Source organism: Lepidochelys olivacea (assembly GCF_965140295.1).
Source record: "Lepidochelys olivacea isolate rLepOli2 genome assembly, chromosome: 5".
Taxonomy (NCBI): Eukaryota; Metazoa; Chordata; order Testudines; family Cheloniidae; genus Lepidochelys; species Lepidochelys olivacea.
In genome coordinates this window covers 13,217,074-13,242,869 of record NC_140415.1, presented here as the reverse complement: position 1 = coordinate 13,242,869, position 25,796 = coordinate 13,217,074, and the positions used below count along the sequence as shown (strand labels likewise).

General features: G+C 45.7%; 1 protein-coding gene across 2 annotated transcripts in view; it reads right to left on the bottom strand.

The window, feature by feature from the left end:
- ARK2C (arkadia (RNF111) C-terminal like ring finger ubiquitin ligase 2C) overlaps positions 1-24,704 on the bottom strand; it is a 116,743-nt gene extending 92,039 nt beyond the window's left edge. For both annotated transcript variants that reach the window (XM_084629464.1, XM_084629463.1), the window contains exon 1: positions 24,454-24,704. In XM_084629464.1, the coding sequence (XP_084485590.1) occupies positions 24,454-24,514 (61 nt within the window). In that variant the 5' untranslated portion in view covers positions 24,515-24,704. The remainder of the gene's footprint in view (positions 1-24,453) is intronic.
- Positions 24,705-25,796: the final 1,092 nt, after the last annotated feature.

Here is a 25,796-nt window from a genome sequence, read left to right as displayed (position 1 = left end):
GGGGGGCAGAGGGCTCCGTATACTGCCCTTGCCTGCAGGCACTGCCCCCCACAGCTCCCATTGCCCTGAGCCCCCTGACACACCCTAACCCCCTGCCCTGAGCCTCCTCCTGCACCCTAATCCCTTGCCCTGAGCCCCTTCCTGCACACTGCACCCCCTCCCACACCCCACAATCCCTTCTGCACCCCAACCCCCGGCCCCAGCCCTACATTCATGGCCCTGCATACAATTTCCCCACCCAGATGTGGCCCTCAGGCCAAAAAGTTTGCCCACCCCTGATCTAGCCCTTTAGGTTTCACCATGAAAAACTAAGTATGCGGGAGATGAGATGTTTATAGATTCATGATTCATAATATTGCAGTTTTCAGGGAATATAACACCATTCATGCTTAAGAAATGCTCTTATTTTCTGCCAAATATATAAAATAATCACTCATCTCCCGAGCAGCCAAAGTAAATTATATATCGTATTAGCCCCATTCACTATAATTCTGGTATAGAATGAAACCATTTCCCAAGTCCCTAAATCTCCTTTCTGACTTCAAATTACAAATGTCTTGCCTAGGATCATCACTGTGATGACTAATGAACACTTATTACAAATGAGTTTATAAATGTTATTAAGAGATTTCTATTAAAGGCCAGGCTAAAAAAAAAATGTGGATTTAACAAGAACAACAAGAGAGGAGGAATCTGCAGAGATTTCACAGCTCTTTTCCTGCCAGGCAAAGGAGAGCCACAATGTTTGCAGCTCAGTGAATGCGGAAATTGTTGGCTGCTCACTGACTTTGACGGACATACCTTCTGAAGTGCTGGAGCCCTGATTATCTTCAGGTTCATTCGGAGCGTTAGAAGGTTCTCGCGTGGACTCCAGGGAGCGCATTACCCCACTAGTTTACCACACGGCAGGGGAGGGCTGAGTGCAGGCGGATATTCTTTAAGATCCTAACGCTGCATCTCCAGGCTCTTGTAAAGCATTTTTAGACTACAGCTGATTTGAGACAGATTTTTTTTTAAACGACTGAGGTCGGATTCTGATCTCACTTACGACAGCATAAATCCAGAGCTGACGTTTATTCTGGATTGGTGCTGGTGTAATCAAGATTAACGAGGAGTCTGGTGTCAAGATTAGAATCTGATGCCTTGTTTTTTGATGATGCATTTTGATAGCTTTGTTTGGGAGCCATGGCTGATTTTCGTGATGACTTCTCACTGGCGCTTTGGCTTCAAAGACAGCTCCTATTTAAAACTATCGCCCCCCTGCAAGTGGTGCAGGACAGGTGCGCAGTGAAGGTGCAGTCACTGATGAGATATGCCTATGAGAGATGGGCCCCACACAAAAACCCGACATGAACTTTGGGGAAGTTCAGATCTGGAGGTAAATGTCATATCCAGCCCTATCTCCTTAGTGGGTTACACCAAAACCCTAGATGTGAACTGCCCCCTAGCTTGGATCTAGATTTTGCTACTGGGATCCATCACTAACACTTACACAAATAATAAGCAGCCAGAATAACATTGGATGATACAGGTAGTTTTTCCTCATCTCAAAAGCTACACAGCGAAGGGGAAGCACTTGCCTTCTTACTTTTCTATACACAAATGCCACTATCCATCACAAGCACAGTGATGAGATGGACAGAAAGAAGGATAGCAGGATGGGAGGACAGATTTCAAAGCATTTTAAAGGCATTAATGAATTCCCCTTCACAGTAACCCTGGGAAGTACACACAGAGGTTGCCTTTAATAACTCACCTCAGAGACCTCAGTATTTGCAGTATCCTAGGAACTCCCTATCATCAATATGCAGAAGCTGAGGAAAAACATAGATACAATTTTTTAAGCAATTGTCACTTTTCCAGGGGGGTGGCTGCGCTAAGTATTATTTCCATCTTGCAGCTGGGAAAATTGAAGCGAAGGAAAGTGACTCGCCCAAGGGGACACTATGAGCAGAGTCAGGAACAGAAACGCAGATCTTCTTCCTCCCAGGTCCATTCAAAACCCCGTCTTCCCCTTCCAGGAAGGCCGATTGGCTTTTTACTTTTTTCACTACCATTTCACATTGCTGGAGAGAAGGCAGCAGGAAAAGTGGATGTGCAGCCTCACAGTACATGCCTAAAGCTTATGCAAGTTAAATTTAGGTCTAACTAAAACTATGTGCCTTGGGCTGCAATGCCAGTTGTGAGTGCTCTTTCTCTTCTCTCCTCTCCCCACCCCCAGTAGCTGTTTCTTTAGCTGATGATAAATCTTCAGCTTTCTCAAAAGAGATGGGTCTTTTAAAACAAGCCTCTAATTCCCTTCCTCTCCCCCAGTTTTGAGTCAGCAATGAAATAAATGTAAAAAGTGGGTGCCAATAAGCAGGCAAGTCATGGCATCCTCTAGAGCAGTGCTTCTCAAGCTATTTGATGTGGGGGACCGGCAATTTTTTTTCCCAATGTGCGCGCAGACCGGCAGCCGATGGCTCGCGGACCGGCACTGGTCCGCGGGCCACCACTTTGAGTAGCACTGCGGTAGGGCTTTGTTTTGCCTGGGGGGGCTCAGACCTGCAACAGAGCCGCAGCTGCACTCCAGGTGACAGGCAGGCCGGCAGGCACAACCCTGCCCGGAGTTCCCAGGCAGTGCAGCAGCAGCACCCTTCTAGGGTCTGTCTTCACTGAAAAGCTAACGTGGGTTCTTATTGGAGTGTTGCCCCTAACACCTCTCCCGTCCACACACAAAAACCCCTCCCCCGAGTTAAGCGGTGCTTTCGTCCCAGGCTAGCGGGCCTGGCTGGGGATGTGAGTGACAGCCCAGGTACCACGTTTACTTGGGCTGGTAGCCCGCCCATTGGGACACAGGCTGAATCACTCAAGTGCTGATAGTCCTCCGGTGTCTTCCCGCAATTCCCCTCAGGTGCCAGAGGGACAGACGAATTCTCCCACAATTCATAAAGCAGCTCAGTTTACTGCAGCACAAAGAACCATGGGATGTGCCCCCAGAGTCCTCGCAACACACCCAGAGGGTGCACAGCACCAGTGAAGACACCAGCTTGGGTAGAGCTGTGCAATGTGGCCGCTCACACCTGGGCTAAGCTAACCTGGGTTCTCAGACAAGGTGCTGATCACCTGGGCTAACTCTGCAGTGAAGATACTCTTATTAGAGGTTGCAGCATGCCCTCTGCTCTCCGCATGGCCAGTTCTATTGGCCAGTCCCAAAGCCATGACCCCCACCTCCTTCCTAGATCTCCCCAGCCCTTTTGCTACAGCTAGCTTTACAGGTACCAGCAAAAAAGCAAGATCTTGTGCTCAGCGGAGCTCAAGAACGGTCATTTTTTTCCAAATCCTTGCCCTTTTCCCTTCCCTTGTGCCTTTGCAAAGGGCTCAGGCATAATCTGGCCCCTTGAATACCTTCCTGTACCCTCAAAACAGGCCTAAATGCCATCAGCAGTGCCTGCACAAGTTGGAACCAAATTGTGCCTGAAAGCAATGGTGGGTGCAAGTGTGGAGTATGAATTGAGGCCCCTTGAAAATCCAGGTGCTAAGAATATCCACTGCCCAGCTTTTTCCTTTCAGGATGTATTTACTTGCCCTATAATTCAGTCCAAAGTGAAAACAAACAAAAAAACCCAAAAATCTAAAACACTTAATAATGTTGTGACACCTCGGTGGTATCCCCTGGGCCCTCAGAGGAAAAGAGCAACTGCTCACTGCTTCATTGAAGTTAATGGCCCACAAAGGAAATCACGATCCACTAACGGAGAGCTCCCTAGCAGCAGCAACAAAATTCGAAGGTGCACCCGGCTAGAAAATCGTGACCCAAGGTTGGTGGCATTTTGCCTCTCGAAGATCAGGAAATCCCCAGTTGGAAAGGTCAAGGCTATTTGCGTAGAGGAGATCAATGAAACCCTGGATTTCCTTAGGAAGCTGATAGAAGGAGCTTGTGTGTTAGGTATGTAAGGAAGCCGTTTGTCAAAATCCATCCCAACCAAAACAGATGCCTCAGCTCATCAAATCAGCAGTGCATCTGAGTGAATAGTCAAATGGCCTTTCCAGACGAGAGTCTAATGAACTTGATTCCTGTAGGGCTGCCAGTTCTTATCAACAAAAATGCTCTCATTTTGCCTCCCACTCTCCCTCTCACAGGGGCCTTCAGAATGGCTAAATGGCTTTATATTCATCCTGAGTAGAGGGGCCCACATTATACAATGCATATGCACAAAATGCGTGCGTCATTTTGCAAATCCGGGCCATTCTGTTTAGGATTGTGTAGCTCTGCTTCACAGGGTAGGCCCCCATTACAGTTGTTTTGACTGCCAAAAATGGCTTCTTAATCAGCACTGCATGAGGAGGAAGAAATGCCAGGTACAAATTCTGCTCCTAGTGACATGGGTGTAAATCCAGAGTAACTCTCTTGATCTTAACTTCAGTGGAGTAGCTCTGCATGTGTGCTGTAAGGAGGGACAGAATACAGCCCTTTGTCAAAGTCAACAGGAGTGGCAGAGATGTAATTCTGGATAGAACTGCCTCGGTGAGACTAGAGACAGACCTGGTACAATTTGAATTCAGATCGGATTTTTACAGTTCAGGCCCATCTCTAATTAAATCCAAACTACCTATCTATGGGAATTACCATAGCACTACATAATCCTTTGTGTATTTATCCTCACAACGCCCCTGTGAGGTAAAGTACTATTCTCCCCAGTTTACACATGAGGAACAGAGAGACTATGTGACTGGCCCGGGGTCAAACACAAAGTCTGTGGCAGAGCAAGGAATTGAACTACAGTCTCTAGCTAGTATCTTAACTGCTGAATCATCCTCTCTATGGTCTCAGAGGTCTGTGGTGCACAGATTTAAGCTTTGCCTATGTCTTGAAGCACAGGCAGTCGTTCAGCTCTTTTTATATGGCAAAAACAAGGTCAGCAGAATGAAAATCAACTCTTCTGGCTTGTCTACACGGTGGGGTAATGCGCTCTTCAGGGTTGTGATTTCTAAAGTGTGCTAATGTGTTACACATTCATTGACCCGTGTTGACCCTGCCAGTCTGTTGAAACCCTGTTCCAAACAGCACTACGTTAAAGCACACCAGCTGGGTCTATATCAGTGGTTCCCAAACTGCGGTTCGTGAACCCCTGGGGGTTCGCAAAATGTTACAGGGGGTTCTCAGGAAAAAATTCCCTAATGGCGGACAGAGCTGTCCCTAGGGACCCCGGGCAGCACAGGGCTTGCAGCCCAGAGCCGCTGGACTTCCAAGAGCTAAGCAGATCAAAGCAAGCATATCTATCACCCTGAGGAGATTTAAACTTCAAGACTCCTTATAACAAATGGAAAGGGAGGTGGATATTTTTTGCTGTTTTTAAAATTAAATAGACAGCTAGTATTGTTTTTAAAATTATCATGAAGAACAAGTTTAAGTTTTGTTGCAATGTGTGTCATTTGCCTGAACTGCTCAAGACCCGAATGCTTGTGTAGGAGGAACTCTCTGAGTTGGCTTCTTAAATACCTTCATGCTGTTTCACATCTGATACTCATTGATGAAACCTAGGAGCCTTCTCTTATAACAGGCTTATTCAAAGTGATACAAGCTACGAAAGTGAGATCTTGGAAGAGTGTTGCCGTTTTCATAATGTAATAAAAATACTGTAATGATGAATAATAATTAATCATAAATAGTGTGTAATAAGCATGTCATAAAAACAAATTTTACATTTCCAAGATCACTGCTTTTATAATTTATACTCAGGTAAAGGAGAAAATCCCTGGAAATATTAATTTTTAGGAAGGGGTTCAAAAAGGGGTTGACATTTTAGTGAAAGGGATTCACAGGTTGTTAAAGTTTGGGAACCACTGGTCTATACGGACCAATTAATGTGCAACACATTCGTGTGCTTTCGAAATCACTCCCCAAAAGAGTGCATTGTCCCACCAGTCTGACTTTGTACAGGGCCTGAACAACTTACAACCAGTTAAGCTGCAGTGGATGAAGTGAGGATGTGGTTGCACCAGGCCATCTACTCACTATTCTGGACTAACTAAAATTCCACATAACGTGTAGCTTATGTTCCCTGGTGCCCAGGCCTGGATGTAACAGAGAAGAAGGAGGACAGTGTGTTGCCATTACATTGGTTAATGCAACTGTGACACTGACAAACCAACTCTTGCCAAGACTGTAGGCATCAGCTGAGCACTGATAAATTCATAGCTGGAAACCAGACCAGCTCACCTGCAGTGTTCCCTCTAATTTTTCCCACCCATGTGTGGAATTAATTTTTTTATGTGCACCGATATGGAGGTGATGTGTGACACATGACCTTCATATTGGTGCACATAACAAAATTCATTCTGCACATGGGGTGGGGCCGAGGAATTCTTGTGGGAGGGGGCTCAGGGCTGGGGCAGAGGTTTGGGGCACAGGGGTGTGAAGGCTTCGGCTGGGGGTGTGGGCTCTGGGGTGGGGCCGGGGATAAGGGACTCAGGGCTGGGGCAGAGGGTTGGGGTGCAGGGTGTGAGGGCTCTGGGGTGGGGCCGGGGATGAGGTGCTCAGGGCTGGGGCCAAGGATTGGGTGCCGGGGGTGAGGGCTCCAGCTGGGGGTGTGGGCTCTGGGGTGGGGCCAGGGATGAGGGGCTCAGGGCTGGGGCAGAGGGTTGGGGTGCAGGAGGTGAGGGCCCCGGCTGGGGGTGTGGGCTCTGGGGTGGGGCCGGGGATGAGGGGTTTGGGGTGCAGGAGGGTGCTCCAGGGCTACGGCGGGGAGAGAGGACTCCCCCCAGTGCTCTCTCCCAGCAGCAGCTCCTGGGCTGGGGGGAGAGGTGCCTATCCCTGCCGTGGGAGCTCTGGGGCTGGGGCTGCAGGATAAGCACCCCTCCCCCAGCCTCAGCAGGCCTGGGCTGCCACCCAGGCTGTGCCTGGGTCTAGGCCGCTCTCCGCCACCCCAGCTGCGGCTGGGTCTGTGCCGCTCTGGCCGCAGCAGGTCGGGCCCGCAGGGTGAGCTGGGGCCGGAGGAGGGGCGCCCCTCCCGCGGCAGGTTGGGGGCCGGGCTAGGTGAGGGCTGGGGAAGGGGCACCCCTCCCCTGGCTGCGGCAGGTCCCTGGGCGGGTTCCCTAAGTGCCTGCGTGGGGCTGCTGCGCGGCCACACAGCTTACAGGGAACTTAGCTCACCGGTATGTTCGTATTGTTCAAGACAGGTGCTAGACCTGTAAGAGTCCTGTAAGACCTGTGTTTAGTGTTTCGACTCTACGGAATGCTTGTAAGTTGCTGCAGGCATTGATTTCACTTGTAATATCTGTATCCCGGGCTATAAGGTAATATGTACGTTTTCCTTTGTAACTTAAAAATGCCAGCTCTGAACCTGTGAACCCAGTCAAGAGGAAGGCTCCACCCACCGACCATCAAGAAGGACTATCAAAACTAATGGGCCATTGTGGAACATCACCGATACAAAGACTTGGTTAATAGCCCTCTCACACCCATGAAGATGCTACGTGCAAGAAAGTGCATCCCATCAGCTTGAATGCTGGAAGAAGGGGATAAAACAGAAACACAAGAAAATTTCTCTCTCTTTTGCTATTTGGACTCTCACAGGGCTGGAGCTAGGAAACAGAAGCAGAGATTCCCAAGGTCAGCCCTAACCGTCAGTGCTTACAACTCTGTCACCTTCAGAAACATAGACTGTAACTCATTTGTGTATATATGTTGCCTCCTTTAACCTGTAAATAACTCTCTCATTTCTTTTTCCTGGTTAATAAATCCTTTGTTATCCTATAGGATTGACTACAAGCGTTGTCCTTGGTGTGAGATCTAAGGCACAAATTGACTTGAAATAAGTAACTGGTTTCTTGGAACCAGGAGCAACCTGAATCTTTTGTGATCTTTGGTGTATGGCAACCAACTATGACTAAATCCAGCTTGCCCGGGTGTCAACATACCCTGGAGTGCCCAGGGGGACTGTCTGTGACTCCATGGTCAGACTGTTATGGTGCCTCAGGAGTTCACATCTGTTAATGGTTTGGTGAGATCTAGTGTAGAACATACCGCCAGGTCGGGGTGTCAGCCCTGCTTTATGACAGTCTGCCCTGAGGTTGGCACTCACGGGGGTGAACCACTCCAGACAGCGTGATGACAACAACAACAACAACATTTGGCTCCTGCAAGCGTTGCATGAGCATGAGCCAATCCTCAGAACAACTCGGCTGATGGGAAAGGAAGGATCATTCTCCCCATTTTACACGAGGAGAAATGGGCAGAGAGGTTACGGCCCAACATTTTCAAAAGTGCACTTGTTAAAGTGCCCACACACTTCTGTGCGTGTCCAGTTTCCACATGCTCAACCCCCCTAATGAGCATGCACCAGAAGTCTTGAGATGTGTATGCACAGATATAGAAGTATGTGCATAAACCCCTGATTCGCACACACCCTAGGCACTGTCCATGCAAATTTTAGCGTTGGTATTTTGAATATTGAGCTCAAGTGATTTGCCCAAGGCCACAGAGCAAGTCAGTGGCAGAAGTAATACGGGAAGTCAGGAGTTCTTGGCTGTCCGTTCCATGCTCAGACCACTAATTGCTGCTTCAGACAGACTGACTGGTAGAGTACCCTTTAGATTCCCCTACCCAGTACTGATTGTTAATGTACTTCTGGCAGGGGTCATTCCATGGCTTAATTACAGGATGGATCTCTGCAGTCAGCAATCCATCTTTCTCCCCCATTTGGGTGCCTTCTCAAGGATAGATCCTTGTACGCTAGCTTTGTTATTCTTTCCTAAAACAATTTCCATAGATATTAAGGAGAGAAAGGACCATTATGATAATTCAATTTGACTTCCTGAAGTGAGCTGTAGCTCACGAAAGCTTATGCTCAAATAAATTGGTTAGTCTCTAAGGTGCCACAAGTACTCCTTTTCTTTCTACAGGCCATAGAATTTCTCCCAGGAATTCCTGCATCAAGCCCTTCATTTGTGGTTGAACTAGAGAATACCTTTTAGAAAGCCATCCGCTACTGATTTAAAGACTGCAAGTGATGAAGAATCCACTTCACAGCTTGGGAAGCTGTCCCAATGCTTAATTACCCCCACTGTTAACATTTTGCACCTCATATCCAGTTGGAATTTTTCTAGCTTCAGCTCTCATCCACTGGCTCTTGTTCGGTCTTTCTCTGCTAGATTGAAGAGAGTGATGGTATCAGAAACCATCGTCCTGAGTAGGTACTTACAGACCATGATCAAATCACCTCTTAACCTTCTTTTCAATAAACTAAATAGATTGAGTTCCTTAAGTCTCCCATTGTAAGGGGTCTTTTCCTGACACTGAAAATTTCTTGTAACCTTCTCTAAACCCACTGGTTTTTCAACATCCTTTTTAAAATTAGGCATTGGAACTGGACACAGTGTTCCAATAACTGTCTCTCACCAATGCCACATACATGGGGAATACCACATCCCTAATCCTGCTTGACATTCCCATTTATATATCTAAGGATTGCATTAGTGCTTTTAACCATAATCCACTGGGAGCTCGTATCTACTTGACTCCTGAGTCCTTTTCAGAGTCATTGCCTTTCCACAATTCTGAAGTGCGACTTTGCATTTAGTTATATTAAAACACATAATGTTTGATTACCTCTAACTTGTCTGGTATCACACTTTGGGGGGGGGGGGGAAGAGGGGGCATGGTTGAGCAGTGTGACACTGCAGGGGTGGGGTTTGGTGCTGGAGGTGGGGTTGGGCAGTGTCACACAGCTTGATCCAGACCCGTATGGGCCAGTGACATGGCCTCATCATTATTCACCTGCTGGCCAATCTTTGTCTCACCTGCAAACTTGATCAGCAATCATTTTATATTTTCTCCCAGATCACTGACAAAAACATTGACCTCCCCTGCCGTGGCACTTGTGCCCCATGACTTTCCATTTCCTATCATCTGCATTTTCATGCCCTTTGGGCTGCTTCACAGCTGACCCATTGGCAGTGCCTTTTCAGAACTAAGAGAATGCATGCACGAGACACACCCTTGTCGTTTCCAGTCATTATGCGAATGGAGTTTATAACCTCATAAAGAACTGCGACAGGTTACTGTGGGAGGTGTCTATGCTGCGAAGACAAACCTGCAGCACTGAGTCTCAGAGCCCGGGTCACTTGACTCAGGCTCACGGGGCTCGGGCTGCAGGGCTCGTGTAAACATTCCCACTCAGTGTAAACATTCCCACTCAGCAGTGTAAACATTCCCACTCAGGCTCGAGCCTGACCTCCATGACCATCCCCCTTTGCCCAGTTTCAGAGGCCAGGCTCTAGCCTGAGTGGGAACAGCTACACTGTTATTTTTTGCCACGCAGCCTGAGCCCTGCAAGCCCAAGTCTATTGACCCGTGTTCCGAGATTCAGCATGGTGGGTTTTTCTTGGGAGGGTAGCTATATTAGACTGCCTTCCTACCACATCCAATGCTGTCCATTCCATGACCCATCCTCACGTCTGTATGAATTTGTATCATAGCTACCTGCTGTAACATACAGGATAGACTTAAAACTAGCATTAAATACATGCAGCCACTCACACCCTAAAGGATTTCTGGGAAGGATCAGGCCTTAAAAAGAAAGGGATTGATTCTCCACTATCTTTCACCTTGTGTACTTATTTACACCTGTGCCAAGTGGGCATTAAACACTACCAAATGAGAGTTCTCTACTCACATTCCCCAGGGGTAGCATATCACACTCATTTGCCACAGGCGTAAATGGCTGCAGAAGAGTGCAGTGAAGAATCGGGCCCATATTGCACAAGTAGGTTAGTGGGACTGCAATGAGTGAACTATGGAACAGTGAGTGAAATGCAAAACCATTCACAACTACGTAAATATGCAGCTTCAAACTGCGGTGTCTGGTTTTCTGTGCACTGCCCCTTGAATGTCGTCTGGTCTCAGCATGGCTGCAGCCTGTAACCAGAGAGGCACACACTGTGCTCTCTCCTGAAGTCTTTACTTTTGTTCTTTCTTGCTGCTGTTTCCTTTTAATCCAAAATAAAAGTTCTCTTAGGTGGGTGGGATATAGTTCTTGGTATATTGGAAACATAACATGAAACAATTAGCACTACAGAACTAATCACTCCAGCAGGTGAAGGCTAACGACTACACACCATTCATGTGAGAACGTGTTACGTCCCTAGGCGTAAGGAAGGGAGAACGTGACAGGAGGTGGGAACACTTACCGGCTGAGATAGCGAGCTCCACAGCAGGCAACCAAATGGCCATGTTAGTGCTGCAGCTGTCTGCAAAGTTTAAAGGGCCAGCGCCCAGAAAGGCATGCTGGGCGAAAGGTCATGTGACCACTGAAGAGCGTCACCGGGGTCAGACAGAAGGGCCTAAGGGTTTTGCCAGTGGCAGTTGGGCAGTGGCCCCATATCAGAGTATCCCATAGTGCAGTGGTTAGTATTCAGCTAAGAGGTAGGGAACCTATGTTCAAAGCTCTTCTCCTCAAGCACTATGGGCAGTTGAACCAGTATTGCCCTCCCCCTGGGTGAGTGCCCTAACCACCAGGCTAAAGGTTATTAGGGAGGGGTTTTTTTTCCTCCCCACCCATCCGACTGTTACAGGCGTTCCAATGCTGTTCTTGCAAGTGAAAGCATAAATGTCTGACTCCAGGGGAGAGTCCAGATCCCCCTAAGCTGTGAGAGGGGAGGGCTTAGGATACACCCCCTCTTTGGCACCTGCTAAGCCAACTCCCTGCCTATTGTGCTGGCTTTATGGATCCCATTTTCAGGATCTGTCTGTCTCTCCCCGTGTATTGTATAGGGAGCTTGGGTGCCTATCTCAGAGTTTGTGGATTCCACTGGATGGCTGGGTGCCTAAAAGTTAGGCATGGCAAGGCTGAGCGTTGCAATGTCTAAATCCCTTTGTGGATCTGGGGCTAGGTAATTCTGGGGAATGGTGATTTGTTTCTGCCTGTCCCCAGCATAACTCCAATTCTGGAAGCTCCTGCTCTAGGCAGAGCCTGGTTGGTTTCACTGTGGAATTGGAATCCATGTCATGATAAAGAGCTCTGTAGCTAACACTGACAAGGCTCAGAAGTGATTGTGTTTGTCTGTGTTGGAGGGGAAGGACCTGAGTGCTCTGCCTCCCTCTTAGAAGATCAAGGAGCAGACTACCATGAGTGGGAATTAAATCGGTGTCTCCCATGTGAGAGGGCGCAGAGCAAGCAGTTAAGCACGCACAAAGCTAGAGGCTGCTTTGAACCACACTGCTCTGGGGGGGCAGGGGGAAGGTCCATGTCTCATGCAAGCTCTGCAAAACGCAGAACAGTCGTTTGTCCCAGGAAGAGAACCAGTGAGAGCAGAGGCAACCCATGCCTGCCGATAATGGGGGGTGGAGTGAGGGCAGCAGCTGAGGGGGAGGCGACTCATGCCTGCCTCTCCCCACGCGTACCCTCTGAGAGACAGGAGGAGAAAACTCACAGCTAGACCCCTGTGCCTTACCCATGTGTCTACCAGCAGGGTTAAAGAAACTCATAGTCTGATTCCCACTGTTTGGAGGCTTTCAACCTAGCCTCAGTATGGCCAACCCCACACATTCATGAGTCAGCCCTCCCCCCAAAAAAGTCTGAGATTGGCTTAAAGATCATGAGATTTTTTAACAATAAAGTGACAAACTGTGGGTTCTTTTCATTTGCCTTCCAGTTTTTGAGGCTTTAGGGAGCACTTGGGTCATGTTTTCAAGTTTGTCTCCACAACCCTGAGGGCTAGAAATGTAGTTTTACTGAAGGGAGAACTGTGATTCTCACCCAATCACCTGACCCCAGGAGTGGGGCATTAGGGAAAACACCAAAATACTGTGAGACTCCCACTAAAAGCAGAAGAGTTGGCAATTACTTGTGTTGCTGTTACCTGTGGTCCTACAAGCTGGCAAGGGAGGCAACTATCACTGAGAGCATTAGCAAAGTCACAGGACATGGCCAGTGGTCTGATTAAATATCCCTGATTCATGCAAGGACCATGACTGGGGACATTTAGTACTGTCAGACAGAAGGTGCACAGGGCCTTCCTGCATAAGAGCAAGTATTGTAAGAATTTTACATCAGCGACATCCAACCTTAGCCCGGCTTATGGCTTCCTTTGCAACTTACTAAGAGACTGCAGGTAGCACCGAACGTGCAGAAATGGAGCAGGGTAGCAGCTCTGCACTCATGCTGAGCATAGTCTTAGAAGTCTGTGAGGACTGCAGGTCCCAGTATGCTCCATCTCTGTATGAGCAACCTCCACTGGGATCGATTTGGAGAATGGCATCCTGGGACTTGTAGTCTCCATGGGCTGTGCCTGGGAGAGGTGACCGTAGGTCGCATTGTGAACTCGCGGAATCCCATATAGTCTGCCAACTACGTTTAGCATCCCCGGCTCACTGGAGTACTTTGGAGAGGACAAGAAGCTATTGGCACATGCGCAGGAAGCCTCTAAGAAAATAGAGGAAATGTTTTGCTTTCCAGAGAAGATAAGGAAATTATTTTAAAATTAAATTAGAAAAGCTTCAGAGTACAGAGAACGTTTGACTGTTGGACTGACTAATGAAGCGCAGATCAATACTGATAAAGCAATCAGGAATGGTTGGCTCAGGGATCTGGTAAAGCCATTCAGAGCTTTTCACTTCTAAGTTGCTGGGTTAAAGCCAGCTTAGACAGTCATCACAGAGTCATTCCTATTGATGGCTGTTTGGTGCCCTATAGAAGGTGAGTGGGTGGGTCTTGTTCGGTTGGATAAGTGTCCACAATGCACAAAACCCACCACCACCTTTGTGTGCATTCTGTTGGCAGTCTCAGAAGAAAAGCCCAGGACTGAATGGGTCTGGAAACAGAACTCTTCTCTTGCCCCGCCAGGTCAGTGTAAAGTTCATTGGTAGGAAAGGGAAGGGGGAATCTCATGCTGTACTTGTTGTGTGGATAAACTGAGGGCTTCATTAGGCATGCTCGTCAAGCCATCTCAGTGCTAAATTCACCTTTGACACCAAACAAAAAATAATGGCTAAGAAATAAACAGAGTCTTGATTATTTAAGCAGCAAACTTTAGGGTGCTGATGAATGAATCTGTGGACATTAATATTTCTGGAGTGATCAGACTGTGAGACTCTGCAGCAAATCCCCAGACATAGACTGGGCTACAGCGCTTCATACATCATGGCTTGCTGTTCACATATTTCTAGTGGTATTCTCCTACTTAGACTTCCCAAATGAGAAGGGGATTTCTTTTCCACTGCTGCCTAAGCATAGTGTCTGGCCCGTTTAAAAGTCCCCCGGGAAAAAAGGAACCTTCTACTTTCAATTATTTTACTAGCCATCCATATTCAGTACCAAAGCCCCACATAACAGGATGGACTATAAATGCATACTGCTCTGGGATGGATGTTTAAATGCAATATCCCCTAATAGCTTGTTCAAATAGAGGAAGCCAGAATGACAAGGCAACAGGTCTGGAAAAGTATGGGAGGGCAGAAGTCCGCATTCTCCCCATCCAGAGCAAGATTTCTCTAGAGAATGCTTGAACACAGCAGTTGGGAAGGCAATACTTTAAGATCTGAACAGCATGAACTGCAAAATGAATTTCATAATCCTTTCGGGAACGCTTTGAACTGATCTGTTTGGAATAAAAGAAAATGTAACTCTGTAGGGAGCCGGATGGCACATGGAATTGGTAATGAGATACAGAGTCTTTCTTGTCCAGGTCACCTGTTAGAGACTTAGAATCTAGCCCGGGTCATTATTAATCAAAAGCTGTTACTATCATCTGATGGCTGTTTGGTGGCCTATGGGTAATGAGTTAGTTGGTTTCCTTCCAGTTCCTTGCCTCCAGAGCACACACTCCACCCTGACAAATGGCAGTCAAAGCACAAAGGTCAGAGATGAGATGAGGACTCAGATATGTCTACACTGCAAAACAAAACAATCCTGGCTAGGGCAGGTAGTCTCAGAGCCTGGGTCAACTGACTCAGGCTTGTCCTACAGATGTTCCTGCTCAGGCTGGGTTGTGAGACCCACTCGCCTCCTAAGTTTCAGAGCCTGAGCCCAAATGTATACACTGCTATTTTGAGCCCCATAGCACAGGCCCCGCAAACCTGAGTCACTTGACCCAGTCTCTCTGCCGTGGGTCTTTTTTTGCTTTGTAGATGTGCCCTAAATTACTCCTTCGGCCCTTAGAGGTCATCCCTCTGCATTAGCAGGTTAGCCCATTGTTCTACTGCACCCTGTGCTGTACATGTCCTGCAGAATTCTTCAGGCTGCTTGTTTGGCACCCGTTATTAATGCTATAGCCTCTCTATCTATATGGGTACACACTCCGTATTATTAAGGAAGCAAACTGGAAGCCATCAGGCCGCTTAGAAGGGATGATTTTAGGGCAGTTTCAACTGCTCAGAGGGTTATTAGAACACCAATCACTGTCCTTTAACGTGTATATGGGATGGATCCTTGAATTATGGCCCTTATTAAACTGTGCACAGTGACTTGGTAAAATGTGTACTTAGCTGTTTTGGAAAACCTTGCCTAATAAACTGGCTCTTAGCCTTTAAGCAAAATCTCCCCAGCAAATGGCAATTGGTTCAGAGGACACATTCCCAAAAGGGGCATGAGAATGGTAAACTGTTGGAGCCCACTACAGCCTAGATGGGTCCTGCTAGTTCAAGAAAGTGATCCATCTTTCATGACGGGCGATCAGACCAAATGAAAGAACTCCAATCGCTTAAGGAAGGACCCCAGGACTGGGCAGTCAGTCTAAACCCAGAGTGGCACCATTCATATTAGTGAGTCACTGGAGGTAACTGAGACCAGAAGCTGGTGCGTGTAGCCTTCATGACCACACTGCTTCCTCCACATACAGCCCAGCCCAGAGAAGACTGGGAATAGCAGGAATAATGCTTGGAGAGTGTTGCAAAGGTCAAGAATCCCAGTAATTGCACTCTGATTCCTGGAGTCACAGTAAACTGGCTATGTGAGCAAAGGTAAATCTAAATTAAGCAGCATCCTTATGAGACATCACCTATTACTGCTCCATTACGTTTATTATATCAAGCCCAATCTTGTCATCCTTATTGGAGCAAAATGACCACTGATAGTGGCCTGGGTCTGCAACAGCAACCAAGGAGTGCCCAGCACAGCATGGGCAATTGAGGGGACTGGAAAGATGGCTTTAAGCTACCTTTGCACTCTCCCAGTTCTGGGCTGGCTTTGCAGCTTCCCTGTGCTCTCTGTAAATTAGAGCCACTTGATAAGCACAGCTGCAGCCTTTTTCCTCCTAGACACCAGCTGAACACCACCAAAGCCTCACCCTACGGTAGGGATCTTCCTTAGGCCAGTTAAGCCCCTATTCTTTAGGGATCCGTTACATCCACAGCGCCGCACAAAGCAGCCATGGCAAAGAGAGAAATTGGGTCTATTGACTATAATGGGGGTTTAACCAGACTATGGAGGACTGAGTACAGAGCACAGGAATTAGCCAATAGGGCCTGATTCTGCTCTTACTCAAAGGAGTAACTCCACTGGAGTCAACATGATCAGACTTGGTATCCAAAGGTCAGTTTAGTTTCTTAGCCATTTTTTTTGGCAAAGCATCTGCAGACACCTGGGGCATCCCCAGAGTCGGCACTTCCCTTGTGGAGACCCATTTAGTGCAATTTCAGAAACAATTGATCTTTGGGAGGAAGACTGGCAAGCCTCAGTTGCATACATGGGATAGCAGGTGTATCTCTTAGCAATCACATGAAGCAGGCTCTAGCTTATTTCCTCCTGCCTGAAGGACTATCTTCCCCACAAAATGCTGGATCAGATTCTCATCCCAATTTTGCAGGTGCCACCCCCCACTGAAGTCACATAAACCTAATTCAGCCCTCATATATACACACACAACTACCCCAAGGACATGCATAGCTGAGGACAGACTAGATCCTTCAAGTCAGGGGGGTTGCTTTAACCAGGGTGACTGAAACCAGAGCTGTGGGTTTCCTGAAGTTGGGATGTGTTTAGTTAGCAGGAATGGTAAGGATTTATGGCCTGGTTTTCGAAAGCGCTGAGCAGCCCTTGCTCCCACTGACTGTGGATGGAGGATCTAGACATGTAAAACTAGTTTGCTGGGACAGGTCCCATCAGGCATCAGAAGAAAACACTGTAAACATATTTTTTGATAGAGGCCACGACAAAGGCATGGTAAAACTGCTGCCTTGTTCATACGAATAACACAACGTGAATTTGGTGGATGTGCCTGGTCAAGGAGCTGTCCCCAGAATATACATGTAAGTGGAGTGAGGCTTGTCAGACATCCATACGGCTCTGTGCTCTACATTTAGGCCTAGATCTTTCCCTACCATAGAACAAACCTCAGGTCAAAATTAGGTGGGAAACTCAGCATCCTGTGTGTTCTGGGGGTGTGGTCCTCCCACCCCCTGGATGCTCTGAGATCTACAGAGGGCCAGGGAATGTGCACTGAGGCCTAGTCCCTCTCTGCTGATCCCTGGGCCCCCTAACTCCCTCAGGAGCTCTGTTCCATTGAGTCCCTGGCTATGACTAAGCCAAAACTCCTTGGGGAGGAGGTGCTGACAACATGGAATGAGAGTCTGTGTAAGATAAGGTAGCAGGATCAACATTATTTTGGACTGAGGAAAAAGCTGATTGTGGAGGAGAGTGGCACTGTGCAGATGCTCTTACTCCTGGCTCCCCACATCCCCTGAAATCACAGAGCCGTGAACACACAGAGTTGGCCTGGAAGGGCTGGTGCAGAAGTGGGTGACAATTGTGGTGGGTTGACTCACTGTAACAGCATTTAGCTGCCGTGGGGGGCTTTCCACTCTTTCCATCAAAATGAAGGAGGAATGAGTTGGCCTTTAACATTTTGCATGTTCTTCATGGCATTACAGGGAATGTTTTCATGTGAGATACATGAGGCGTTTGAGAGAGGGGGTCGTTTACTCCCACTGACTCCTTTTGTCTTACATTTTACCCTATGTGCAGCAGAGGACTGACACCCCAAAAATTGCTGAAATGGACAAAAATCTCCTGATGATGCTATTCATTCACTAGGGCAATTGAGGATTCAGAAAGAGCAGGATTCAGGCCTTGATTTGCTGTGGAGAGAGCTGAATGCTGTAGTCAACTAGTATGCAGCTAGCCAGAGTAACACCACTCTGACAGGGGCCACACAAGCACTGAGAGAGTCTTATGCACATAGGCAGATCGTGCAGCTAAGTGATATGTTTGGTGCAATGCATTGGGCTTTTTTAACATTACAAGAACCAATACTTATTAAGGAGTTGTGTTTACTGCTATAATCTTGGCCTGCTTGCTGTGGGGTTTTAAGTTTCATAGCCACTAAGCCTATCATCTTCAAATTTAGTGCCTTAAAAATTTTAGGCAGCTAAATCTACCGTTAGGAACCTAAATCAACGAGGCCTGGTTTCAGAGGTTGTGAGGATCCACAGTTCTCTTGGAAATCCACACACAGGGCACTCAGCAGCCTCCAGGAGTTACTCTGCACAGCAGCACCTGGCAGGATTGAACCCTAATCACTTGACTCACAGTTGATTAGGCCGTGGGTTGGATTTTTAACTGCATGCCTCTCACAAGTCCATTTATACTTTGGTTTCTTTTGCTTTTTAATTTGGAAGTGGGTTCATTAGTTTTTAAACATTATACATACGTGGGCCCAATTCTGCTCTTACCAGTGTAAATCCAGAGTTACTTCATTAAACTTTGCTGGAGCTGTTCCAGATTTATGCCACAGCAAATGAGAGTAGAATTTGGCCCAGTATGTTTATTTCTGAAATAAAATAAAAAAACCCGCTACAGATTATAATGAGACAAGAATCTCGGCTTGGTTCAGGAGATGGGGTCCGATGGGCCTGGTTCTTATTGAAACTTCTCTGGCAGCATAAAGGGGCTTAAAGTGTGTGTAAACTATTTCAATCCCTTCTAAAGCTGCCAGAGCAGTGTAAAGGCACCTTAGCATACCTAAGAATCTGGCCCAGTTGCGTCCATGGTCAGGATAATCATTCCCCCTCTTATACAAGGATGTTATTTAAAAACACCCCGTTAATGCATGGGGGTGTCTGAGAGAAATATACACTTTCAAGAAACCCTTGTGAGTCCTTCCAAACCCACAGCAACAATAGCACTTTGCTTGCCTCCAATGTTCCCAATCTGGGCTACTGAAATGAAAAAGATGGCTCTCTCGTGTCCAGATGTCTTTTCTGAATTAGTGTCAAAGGTATTAATTATTAAACTGTGGATGCATTCTATGAATTATGAACCATGGAAGCCTTGTGGCTGTTTGCTAGTACAGTGTTGGGGGAAAGCAGAAATATTGTCTCTCATAAGAATGCATGTTCTAACAAGATAGGTCAAAACATGATGCAGATGATAAATTGCTTAGCATGAGTTCCCATTAATCCAGAAGCTTTCTGTATTATTAGATTACTAAACTATCCTCAAAATGTATCAAACAATATTGATCTATATTAGCCTAATTTGCAAAATAAGAACTGGTGGCTTGGTATGATGAAACCACTATCTGTAACAAAGGGACAGCTGCTTGCATATTTCAGGTTAGCAAGGGTTGGAAATGTAGGACTTGGAGTGAGGGGGTTGGTTGGTTGGTTGGATTTTTTACTTTCTGAAACCATGAACAAAATTGCATTGTACTGTGTGGGGGAAAAAAAAAAAAATCATGTAATAGAATGATCAGCCCCAAACAGGCATGCATGTCTCCCTTCATGCAAGCTTAAAAAAAGCACAGGCTCCCTGCTTACATATGTGTCCGTGTACATGTGTCACAGCAAAACAGCTAAGCTTTCAAATCTGGAATAGGCTCGAGCAGAGAACAAAGGGCCAAAGCATACAGTACATCCAGAAGGGGGAGCAGAGAAATATATTGTGTGTGGTCATACAGGAGGGACATGATGGCCAAATAATTACTGAGATACATGGAAAAGGAATATGGAGGAGGAAAAAACTCAGGATACAGCTAGGAGAAAGTGAAAAAGCACTGCCTTGCAAAATGATGAGTCTCTTCAAATGACGACCATTTAGGTAGTGTGGGTTCCTTTAATCACTTGATTTCATTTGTTTCTAACATGCCTTTTTCTACAGGACAAACGTAAGATTACTTGTCGTGCACTGAAATTTTGATAGGTGGAACTGTCAACTGCTGAATTTTTGCTCTACTTTACAGGAAAATAACCCGACCCTGCATTTCTCCATCTTCTTTTGAAATGCAATTAGTGCAAAAAAGTGTTTTTGGAAGCCCTGACTCTACTTAGTCTCTTGTAGTGGCACCTAAATACCAACATGTAATCAATTTTAAATGTATTATGTAATAATGCCCTCCTGCAAGTCTGGGAAACAGTCCTCTTAATGGGTTCTGGTGAGATACCAAAGATGGGTGATCTGCATTATTATTTCATAGCATCTGCAGTAAACTCCCCTACTGGCTAAGGTGCAGAGCGAATTCAAATTTTCTGTGTGCTTACATATATTTTAAAGTGCATGTTTACTTACTTGAGTTTCTATGTCAATATTTAACTTGTTAATCAAATCAGATATTCAAAAGAGTGGACCTCAAGTTTTCACACTATAGTGCAAGCAGGAAGTGTAGTTATAACCTTAGCATCTTGGACACATTTACTACTCTAGCTCCCCAGCTGTCTATCTAAGGTATTTATAGTGTGCCAGTCATCATAGTATCTAGGCACTAAGGACTGCTCTCCTACCAAATGGTGGGCAGGATAGTTATATTCAGAAGGGCAGGGTTATAAAAAGGAGGGGGGAAATATTTTTTCAGACTCATTTACTTCTTGCTAATAAAGCCAGCCATATAAAAACGTCTTTTTCCCTCATCCATCTTGGGGCATTGCACCTCTCATTACTCATGACCAATGTGTAACCTTGTCATCAGAAGGCAGTAATAGCAGGCTCCTTAATCTCTTCTGATAATTAATGAGTGTGGGTGTGTTTATACACTTATTTTTTGCCATTCTAAAGTAAAACAGAACTATACATAGGCACAGTGATAATATAGGATGTGTATCTGTACAGTAGATATACACAGACTAATGCTGAATATAGATATGGGATCGAAATATTAAAGACCCCCATATCTGTGGTACTGAAATTCATTCACTCAAATCTTACAATGGGGAAAGCAAGGAAAAAATCTAAACAGCAGGATACGACAATAAATGGGAAAACAGCAATAGAAAAAGCACACTAGGTTAATATAGGAAAACTAGTTTCTTTATTGAGAGATTGTATATTAGTATTAGTGGAATTGTGTGTAACAATGTCATCATGCACACAATACAAAAAGGCAAGGCCCACCATGCTATGGAAGGGCAACAGAACAAAAGCAGCGTACAATGAGCAGATGTATAGGCTACAGCACATTACATTTCAGCAGGGTATGTCTCTACAGAGAGATTTACATCAGAAACTAGGTAATGTAAAAAAATACAGACCATGCTTTAGTTTTAGTACAAGAAAAAAGGTGAAGATACACAACCAAAGGATATTTGATACAGAAAATTACCCACAAAATAAGAACAGGAAGTAATTTAGCACAGCAGAAAATGTTATCCCTGTTTAATGGAAAACCATTTTGCCAGTAGTCTCTCCTTTTAAAAAAAAATAATTTAATTAAAATTGCCATTTAATATGCTTCTTTGGAGCAGTATTAATGGATCAAATGTTTGTGTCCAATTTATATACACTAAATAAAGTGTTTGGATCATTTCTGTAACAGGCAGTTGTATATACTGGATGTTTCAGCTTTCAAAGAAACAGATGGAGGCCAGCTGTTGAAAGTGGTGTAATTTTGGCCAAGAGTGTGTGTGATATATAATGTACAAAGATGCAGTACCCCTTTGTATTACAAAGTCTTTGAATAATCCTTGTTAATATGCAGGGTGGAGGACTATTCAGATGTTCATATGCTTAGTGTCCCCATTTATTCATGGATCTTATTCTCCAACTATTTTTCAAAGCCTTTTTTTTAAATGTAAGGCTAATTTAATTGCAGATTTTATTATTATTATTTTTGCCTATGATTGACTGTAATTTGTTTAGTCATAAAGGCGTTCTAGATGGCAAACCAATGGTTGTCTAAATAACTAGAAACAAGCCCACAAGATCCTGCATCCACCAACTAAAGCAAAATGAATCCACTTAACAGGAATTTACAGTGCAATGTACTTAGCTAAACAAGATGAAGATACAAAAATGGCTGTTATTATCTACAGCTATTCTGAAATGGCCTGTTTTCTATGCTACTACAATGAAATTAAAAAGAGCAGATTTAAGCTTACAGTCTGTCTAATAGTTTTACAAGAAAATTGTGGTTTAGGACTTCAGGTTTAAGCATTAGTATCCTCTGTCACAGGGTCTTTTATGGTTCATTTTTATGGATCAAATCTCAATTTACAGTTTCTCTGTGGGTATGTTCGGTTTTAAGTAAAATGAAAGAACCCAAAATGAAATGTAAATTTAGGGGAGAGAAGCAGACAACCTCTCCCCTCCCACTAAAACTAATTTGAAATTGAAAACATTAAATTGCATCCAGCAATGGTATTAAAAATCAGTGTAATTAGTGATGATAATGATTTAATCAGGATAATTATACTTTGGGGCTTAACATCAGTCTGAATTATTTTTAATGCATGCCTAGTATATAATAAAAAAATCCTAGACATTCTCAAATAATAATAAGAATAATTGCACAGATGAGAGGGAGAGGGGAAAAATTAGTGTTAGGGAGAAATCTCATCAATCTAAGCCTTTTTGAAATTGACAGACAGCCCATAGAGAGGGGATACTGCAGCTTAAATATCAATGCCTTCCTCGGATGGATACAGGAAATGGTTAAGAGAGGGGTGTCACAATACAGCTAAATGCAGAGGCAGAGGGCTACAGCACACAGCAGCAAGTTGACCATTCACTGTGCTACACAATGAAGAAAAAAAAATAAAGATTTGATAAATGCAAAATGTCATCATCCCATCATCACAATAGAGACTGCAGTTAACAATGCCACTATGTTCAACCTGGGTCATATGTACACATACAGTAAAGGGAAATAAAATTTAAAGTGGTTGGGCAACAGCAAGAAAGGAAAGACCAGATTCTGATCTCAGTCACACTGGGTGTAAATCAGTGCATCTGAAGCCATCCATGCAGTGGAGTTACTCTGGATTTATAGCAATGTAAACTGAGATCAGAATCTGGACTGAGTCTAATTGTGCTAGATTTTAACCCATCTTTTATTGGGTCCCCAGTGACCAAGATCTCAATGGTAATTACAGCAGTGCATCATCTTTATGAGAAAATTTATTTTATATATAAATAAAACTATAGGGACTTGACCAACAATAGGCCAAAAGGGGTGGGAGGTCAGGCTGGGGGAACATTTCCAGGGAAAGAAATGTAAGGAGAGAGAGAGGGGGGGGGGGCTGATTGAGAAATAATAATGACTCTAAATGCATCCTGATTTTGATAGAAAGAAAATGGAAGGAATGAGGGAGAAAGGGGGTGGGGGAAGGTCCAAGTCCATTGTCTGTAGCAGAATGTGGGGTGGATGGGAAGGAGGGGAGGTGGAAAAAATATGCAAGGGCCATACACATCCCATATTAAATCTCTGTGAAAAGTCATCATCACGCTGCTTTTTCTGAAAAATCTCTGAGCAATAAGAGCACCATGGAGCTGCGGACTGATGTGCTGCTCTCCAGAGCCAACATTACATTCGAATCCCCAAAGAGAAGAGGACAAATTACAGGAGATGGGAGGCGGGGAGGGGGAATGTCCAACAAGAAAAAGAAATAAAGGGCCCCCTAAAAACGGTAGGCTAATTCCAAAGCTATTTTAGTCCATTACAGAAGAAACAGCAAGGGACAAAAAAGAAAGGTTAAGAGAGGGTGAACATGCTCTCGGGTCCCAAGAGAGTGGGGGGAGGGGGGAGATAAGCTATGGAGAGACCTCGGCTTGGAAATAAATAATAATAAAAGCACAGATCAATGGGTAAACAGGGCACACACACACGCCAAGAACACAAAATAAAATCGCTACCTACTGAATGCACAAAATCAAAAAGAAATACCTTTTTTTTTTTTAAGCCCCCCTACCCCATCTGGGCATAGGTCTGGGCTTGGCTTCCCACCCGAGAGCTCGATTTGTCAGGTGGAAAGCAGGGGGCAGATGATCCGATTTAAAGGAAGGAGGCTCCCCGCACCCCGAAAAAGAAGAATCTTGAAGTCATCCCGCCAGCTCGGTTGCTGGATTTTCTTTTTCCTTCCCCCCCCCCACCCCACCACCCTCCTGCATCTGATCCGCAAGACAGAGAGACAACGAGGAGCCAGGAGTGGGTGGGGGGCTGGGGAGGGGGGGGGGGAACCCTCCAGAGAAACCAAAGGATCGTGCCTTTAAACCACACACCCCCCCAGCCCCCGCCACCGCGAATAAGCCCCGAAGGATAAAGCGATACCTCTGTTTCGTACAGAGCCAAACACTGGAAGCACAAGATAGCCGACGTGCACTAGTACCATCCTGCCTGCCTGCTGCCGCGGCTGCGGTCCCTTTGTTGTGCTGCTCCTGGGCGGAGGTGGGAGCGGGGCTGCTGCTGGCTGGGAGACAGATGGCCCATGGAAATGGTCCCTTCCAATCCCCTATATACATTCAAATGTGGAGCTGGGACTGCAGCTGCCTGGCACACAAAGGGAAGGGCAGCCAATGGGAGGGAGGCCTGGGAGGAGGGGGTGGTTGGTGCTTTCTTGCTGGGTTTTTTATATATATATATATATTATTATTATCTCCAGCTTGGGTCTCTGTGACAGGGAGGAGACCCAATCAGGGGCTGGGCTGGAGCCTGCCCTGGGTCCTGCTGGCTAAGCTGCCTCCAAACAAGGAGATGGAAGCAAATTGGGGCCAGGGTCTGGAAGGCTGGGGGGGGGGGGGGTTCACACCCACGGACATGCAGATACACTCTCACACCCTCCCTGGCCAGCGGGATTCGCTGCGAAACCCCCACCCCCACCCCCGAGATACGTGCACACACCCACAGAGACACATGGAGTGATTCAGACAGAGACACAGACCACACATACGTTCCACACCCTAGCCACAGAGACTCATGTGGGTGTGCGCACCCCCCCAGAGACCGGGATAAACATGCAGTACACACATACAGGGCCAGATTTTTAAAGGTATTTAGATGCCCAAAGATGCAGCTTGGCACCTTACTACCTTTAAATATCTGGCTCACCCATCCTACATACAAAGACACACACACACACCCAGACACCCACAAACATACAGTCTATACATACATCAAGAGACACAAATATACAGAGACATCAACATGCCCAACATATGAACACAGACACAGATCATACCAGTATAAAAAAGTCCTATAGAAGTTGAGAGAATGATAACCCTGCTATAGAACTCTACAGAATGGTTAAGAAAACGACACAGATTTCTTTATTAAATCCTGTGGCTTTTCAGAGTAATTTCTGTAGAATCTTATTAAGTATCTCTATTGGTTTAATTCCTGTTACATTCTATACATCTTCTCCATTAAGGCACGGACAGATACATATAAAGACACACAGTCAGGCCTATACACAATCTACACAAATATGTACAGAAGTGTATGCACACACACAGGCATGGACACACACAGAGAGAGGGCACAAATATGTACGCTATGCATGCACCCAGACAGAGGCACACAACATATACACTACATACATCCTACACTCACAGATAGAGCAGAGATACACAGACAGTGACCCATAAACATGCACATTGCACATACAAAGTCATATA